The sequence below is a fragment of the Rana temporaria genome, chromosome 3 (genome assembly GCF_905171775.1).
Source record: "Rana temporaria chromosome 3, aRanTem1.1, whole genome shotgun sequence".
NCBI classification, from domain to species: domain Eukaryota; kingdom Metazoa; phylum Chordata; class Amphibia; order Anura; family Ranidae; genus Rana; species Rana temporaria.
Genome location: NC_053491.1, coordinates 408,735,502 through 408,742,408, shown reverse-complemented (window position 1 = coordinate 408,742,408; position 6,907 = coordinate 408,735,502). Strand labels below are relative to the sequence as shown.

The following is a 6,907-nucleotide window of genomic DNA, read 5'->3' as shown; positions in this document are numbered from 1 at the left end:
TCCCACTGGCTGAACTGATAGGCACAAATCGTTTGATGTGCAATAGGATTGTAATGTAAGATCATTTGTTCATTCTTTATCATCCAGCCATTTAAATGCCTTTCCCTATTTCTGAGGACATCACATCGCCTGGATCTATCAAACATCGCTGGACATCTACACAGTAGTCGGTGAACAGACAACAGCAATTTGTACGATTCGATTGGATAGAGCAAATCGTACGATCTATATATTAGATGAGCCGACATCCAGATTACATCCAAAGATATTGTGGTCATCAGACAGATCACAATAAACCAGAAACATGAAATCCTTCACCAAATTAGATAGATAGATAGATAGATAGATAGATAGATAGATAGATAGACAGACAGACAGACAGACAGACAGACAGACAGACAGATAGATAGATAGATAGATAGATAGATAGACAGACAGACAGACAGACAGACAGACAGATAGATAGATAGATAGATAGATAGATAGATAGATAGATAGATAAGATGCATAGATAAGATAGATAGATAGAGATAGATAGATAGATAGATAGATAGATAGATAGATAGATAGATAGATAGATAGATAGATAGATAGACAGACATATAGATAGATAGATAGATAGATAGATAGATAGATAGATAGATAGATAGATATAGATATATAGATAAGATGCATAGATAAGATAGATAGATAGATAGATAGATAGATAGATAGATAGATAGATAGATAGATAGATAGATAGACAGACAGACAGACAGATAGATAGATAGATAGATAGATAGATAGATAGATAGATAGATAGATAGAATGCATAGATAAGATAGATAGATAGATAGATAGATAGATAGATAGATAGATAGATATATAGATAGATTGTTTTACATTTCCTATAGAGAAATCGCTGTAAAGTCACATTTCTTGCGATCTGAGCATACAAGAACCGACCAGCAGTCGGTGATCTCTATCACTCCTCATCCCTTAGCTTATCTATCATTCTAAATGGATATCTACACACATCCAGTGGTGACACAGGTAGGTAGTAGGGTGTCCCCAGCACAGTGCAGAGTCTGCCAGCCACCCATATGTGACATCTACACCAAATAGACTGTCAGCTCTTCAGTACAGGCTGCTCCAATATTGATCAAATGGGTCCAGACTAGCTGTTGTTGAGTTAATTTGCTTCCTCTGATACAATAAGACGTTGTACACACCATCATCTATACATGATTATCACAGAGAGGTCTATGTATGGAGATTGTACAGCACCATAGACAGGGCTCTACTCACCGGATCGGAGGCTGGTATGAGGCATAGTCCTGAGCTGTCCTATAGACGATGTCCTGCTCAGATAAGTCCAATAGGGAGAGTGGAGGAGATCCACTGTGCCGGGCGACCTGCGGAGGAGACACCGTTCACTCATTGTATAGGGCACAAAGGTCTGGGGGTGCAGGAATCACCTGGAGGGTAGGGGACATAGAAGACCCATGGGGGTTAGGGGGTACAGGAATCACATTGAGGGTAGGGGACATTGAAGACCCATGGAGGTTAGGGGGTACAGGAATCACATTGAGGGTATAGGGGAGATTGAAGACCCATGGAGGTTAGGGGGTACAGGAATCACATTGAGGGTAGGGGAGATTGAAGACCCATGGAGGTTAGGGGGTACAGGAATCACAATTTGACTGTAGGGGACATTGAAGACCCATGGAGGTTAGGGGGTACAGGAACTGCATGGAGGGTAGGGGGCATAGGAGTAGGAGACACATTGAGGTTAGGGGGTACAGCACCACATTAAGGGTAGGGGGCATAGGAGACACATTGAGGTTAGGGGGTACAGGAACCAGATAAAGGGTAGGGGGCGTAGGAGACCCATTGAGGTTAGGGGGTACAGGAACCACATGGAGGGTAGGAGGTAGAGCAGACCCGATGGAGAGTAGAGGAAACACGAATCATATGGAAGGGATGAAGCAGAGGAACCCCATAGAGAGGGACGGGGAGTAATTCCTCTGGGGGCAAGGGGCACGGAAAATCCGAGTGCATAGGAGCTTCATTGAAGGAGAAGGCACAAGCATTCCAATGTAGGGTAGGGAGCACAGGATCCCCATAGAGGGCAGGGGGCACAGAAACGCCTGGGAGGGTAGAGTGCATAGGAACCCACTGGACGGCAGGGGGCACAGAAATATTATAAAGGACAGGGAACAGAGGGGCCCCAGAGATGGAGGAGGGCATATGAACCCTATGGAAGGGAAGGGGCACAGAACCATTATGTAGTGTAGGGAGCAGAGGTGCCCCATAGCAGGAAGAAGACAGAGAAACTCCATGGAGGGCAGAAGTAGAGGAGCCCTAGGAATTGCAGGGGGCAGAGGAAACCTACAAAAGACAGAGCGTGCAGGGAACTCATGAAAGACAGGGGACACCTAGAAATCCTAAGGAGGGCAGGGGGCACAGGAACCCCAAGGAGGGCAGAGGGTACAGAAACTCAGAAAAGGACTGGGGTCAAAGACACACTGAGTGGCCAAGGCACTCCATGGGCATGGGGTCAAAGACACACTGAGTGGCCAAGGCACTCCATGGGCATGGGGTGCAAGTGCACTGGTACATAGAGAGGTCAGGATGAACAGGCACGCAGTGAAGGGCAGAGGGCACAGACACCCCAATAAATGGCATATATCATAAAAGCCAGAGTTGGTGGTTACAATATTCGGATAGTGGTAACAACTCCATGTATCATTTGGAAATGAACTTCAGGGTGAGATCATAGAAAACCTCCATTCCCCACCACAGAAACCCACCTGCCTGCTCCTTTGCAGCACATAAAAGGTACATTCTAAATCCAATAAATAACAGCTATAGATAATTACAACACGGAAACATTTAGATAAACTGGCACAAGATCAAACTAAATACCAATAGAAAGAAAGAAGGCATGCAATAAATAAAAATAGCCAGATAAATAGAAAAATAAATAAATAGATCAAACAGACAGACACATAGATAGTATATAAAGGCAAAACATACAGATGATGAAGACAGAGGATGCTCCCAGCTGTGTCTTGTCTCTGGAGGACCTCTCACCCTCACACTTTACACGAAGTTTGTCCACCAAGCAAAGGGTCTGGGGGAGGATTTATCCCATGGAGGGGGTCTCAGGGCTGCCTGGTACAGCACACACTGCCCTGATTGGCTGCAGGTGCTTCATGGGGGCTGGAAGGAGGGAACTGCACATGGATGGCTGATTTCAAAAGATTCCACATCCAACACTACAAGGTTCTCAGGGACTACACTATGCTAGATGACATATGATTCCCACATACAAGATAAATACATAGATAAAAGGATAGATAGGCAGAACGAAAAATAGATAGATAGATAGATAGATAGATAGATAGATAGATAGATAGATAGATAGATAGATAGATAGATAGATACATAAAAAGGTAGGTAGATAGATAGATATATAGATAGATAGATAGATAGATAGATAGATAGATAGATAGATAGATAGATAGATACAAAGGTAGATAGAAAGATAGATAGATAGATAGATAGATAGATAGATAGATAGATAGATAGATACAAAGGTAGATAGATACAAATGTAGAAAGCTAGATAGATAGATAGATATATATATAGACAGACAGACAGATAGATAGATAGATAGATAGATAGATAGATAGATAGATAGATAGATAGATAGACAGACAGACAGACAGACAGATAGATAGATAGATAGATAGATAGATAGATAGATACAAAGGTAGATAGATAGATAGATAGATAGATAGATAGACAGATAGATAGACAGACAGACAGACAGACAGAAAGATAGATAGATAGATAGATAGATAGATAGATAGATAGATAGATAGATAGATAGATAGATAGATAGATAGACAGACAGACAGACAGACAGATAGATAGATAGATAGATAGACAGACAGACAGACAGACAGACAGATAGATAGATAGATAGATAGATAGATAGATAGATAGATAGACAGATAGATAGATAGAGAATTTTGAAGATGGAGTCACTGTTATGTTGAACATATACCTCTTGAAATGTTTCCATCTATGATGTGTGGCACATGATAGATCTGGATAGAAAAAAAAGAAAGAAAGATAGATAGATACATTGGCCCGGATTCAGATAGCTTTGCCTATCTTTAGGCGGGCGTAGCGTATCTCAGATACACTACGCCGCCGTAAGTTTGAGCAGCAAGTTGTGTATTCACATACAACTTGTGCTTAAACTTACGGCGGCGCAGTGTAACTGGACCGGCGTAAGCCTGCCTAATTCAAAATAGGCTGGTTGGGGGCGTGTACTATGTAAAATAGTACTGACCCCACGTTTTTGACGTTTTCAACGAACGGCGCATGCGCCGTCCGTGGACATATCCCAGTGCGCATGCTCCAAATGACGTCGGCAAATCGTCATGCTTTCGACGTGAACGTAAATTATGTCCAGCCGTATTCGCGAACGACTTACGCAAACGACGTAAAAAATTCAAAACTCGGCGCGGGAACGACGACCATACTTAACATTAGCTACGCCTCATATAGCAGGGGTAACTATACGCCGGAAAAAAACGAACGCAAACGACGTAAAAAAAAGCACCAGGCGGTTGTTTGTTTATGAATCGGCGTAAATACTAATTTGCATATTCCTCGCGTAAAAATACGGAAGCGCCACCTAGCGGCCAGCCTGAAATTGCAGCCTAAGATACGACGGTGTAAGACACTTACACCTGTCGGATCTTAGGAATATCTTTGCGTAACTGATTCTCTGAATCAGGCGCATAGATACGACCGACCACACTCAGAGATACGACGGTGTATCAGGAGATACGCCGTCGTATCTCTTTTCTGAATCCGGGCCATTGTCATTATGCTTGTTAGGGAAATTACTATTTCTGTCCCATCATATATTTTTCCAGTCTTAGGATTTTTGTATCCAAAAAGAATAACCAATCATCTGGAGAAATATACAATCATAGAGATATTGGGTAAATTACTAAAGGAGTAGAGATATTTCACTTAGTAAAGTATGGGTTCAGGGCTCTTAGTAATTATGGTGGGGCTGTGTACACTTCAGTAATTTAATCATGTCCAAAAATAATTCTGTATTTTGTATTTCCCTATATAAAATGAACACAGCTTCACCTTATTTACTGAGTCCAACGCACACTCACTTTGTTAAAGCGGAGGTTCACCAGTAATATGCTCTTTTTACCCTTAGATGCATGCTCATTTAGTCTAGGGGATTCAGCTAGTTGTTTTAAAATCCGAGCATTACTTACCGTTGTAGAGGGCGATCTTCTCTGCCACTTCCGGGTATGGGTCTTCGGGACTGGGCGTTCCTTCTTGATTGACAGTCTTCCGACAGGCTTCCGAAAGGCTTCCGACGGTCGCATCCATCGCGTCACGATTTTCCGAAAGTAGCCGAACGTCGGTGCGCAGGCGCAGTATAGAGCCGCACCGACGTTCGGCTTCTTTCGGCTACTCGTGACGCGATGGATGCGAATCGGCGGAAGCCTGTCGGAAGACTGTCGATCAAGAAGGAACGCCCAGTCCCGAAGACCCATACCCGGAAGTGGCGGAGAAGATCGCCCTCTACAACGGTAAGTAATGCTCGGATTTTAAAACAACTAGCCGATTCCACCTAGACTAAATGAGCATGCATCTAAGGGTATCAAAGGTTAAAAAAGCATTTATGGGAGAACCCCCGCTTTAAGTGGACAGTCTCTATTACTTTGATAGAACAACCCCAGTGAGGTTGGATTTCTAATGGGGCAGAGGTTGTTTGCTGAGTTTAGCTCCTATAGTTCATCATATTGACTGAGGTCTATCAGGTAGAGAGCCCAACAGCCAACTGAAAGAGGTTGGACAACAGACTGACAACGTCACTTCACTTGAAATCGCACAATTTCAAAGCTGCGTGTCAGTGCGACTTCAGGTGCGACTTGGCTGACATCTGCACATATGTTTATCCAAGTCACACCTGAATTAGCCAAAAATAGTGCAGGAACTTTTTTTTTCAAATCAGCGCGGCACCGCAACTTTGGCGGTGCACCAATTTGTACAGTTCCATTGTCGACAATAGGCTGCGACTTGTCATGCGATTTGGACGGTCGCTCCAGTGTGAATGAGGGCTTAGGCTCAGTTCACACTAGTGCAATTTGTCATGTGACTTGCGACACATAAAAATTCTGAATGAACCCTCTGCACACTGCTCTATACCCTTTCTGCATAGGCCTATTGCATTAGGGTGTACACCCCAAACACACGCGCCTTTCTCTGCAGCCTCAGCTGCATTGGACAATGAATGAATGGGAAGTGCTCTGTGCTGAGCGGCTTCCTGTTCATTCACAAACTGAAGCATTGTCAACACAGTTGACTATGCTTCAGTTATGATTGAACACAGTGCTTGTGTTCATTAAGAAAAGAAAGAATCAAATGACATTTGATCAGTGTCAAAGCATTTCCTCTTATGGCCAGTCCTACTCTGCTCTGCCATTGCAAATGCTACGGTGGACATGCCAACATGGGGCAAACAGACACAAAGTGGGGGAGAGCTTCTTGCTTCAGGTCTGGTCACTGACCTGCATTGCAGAAGAAACAAGATATGCTTATATGCCAATAGCTTGTACTGTATATAATCTAGCAAGTGCCAAAGGGGTGTGACCACATATTAACACTAGAAATTCTGGATGAACCCTCTGCACACTGCTATATACCCTTACTGACAAACTTCGCAAAAAACTATTTCAATAGAACTCGTTTCAATCTGTGCCAATGAAGTCACAACACATTAAAAAAGTTTCCTGCACTTCTTTAAGGTGACTTTCTTGTGACTTGAGGGCCATAGAGTGTAATAAGTTGCATGAAAGTCGCACTGGAAATCGTG

At 43.1% G+C, this 6,907-nt stretch overlaps 1 protein-coding gene across 5 annotated transcripts in view; it reads right to left on the bottom strand.

Moving 5' to 3' along the window:
* The window catches only part of PAX8 (paired box 8), a 43,031-nt gene extending 39,912 nt beyond the window's left edge, over positions 1 to 3,119 (bottom strand). For all 5 annotated transcript variants that reach the window (XM_040345976.1, XM_040345978.1, XM_040345980.1 and 2 more), the window contains exons 1-2: positions 3,019 to 3,119; positions 1,288 to 1,394 (exon numbers count right to left, since the gene is read on the bottom strand). In XM_040345976.1, coding sequence (XP_040201910.1) covers positions 1,288 to 1,312 — 25 coding nt within the window. In that variant the 5' untranslated portion in view covers positions 1,313 to 1,394; positions 3,019 to 3,119. The remainder of the gene's footprint in view (positions 1 to 1,287; positions 1,395 to 3,018) is intronic.
* Between the last annotated feature and the right edge of the window lie 3,788 nt (positions 3,120 to 6,907).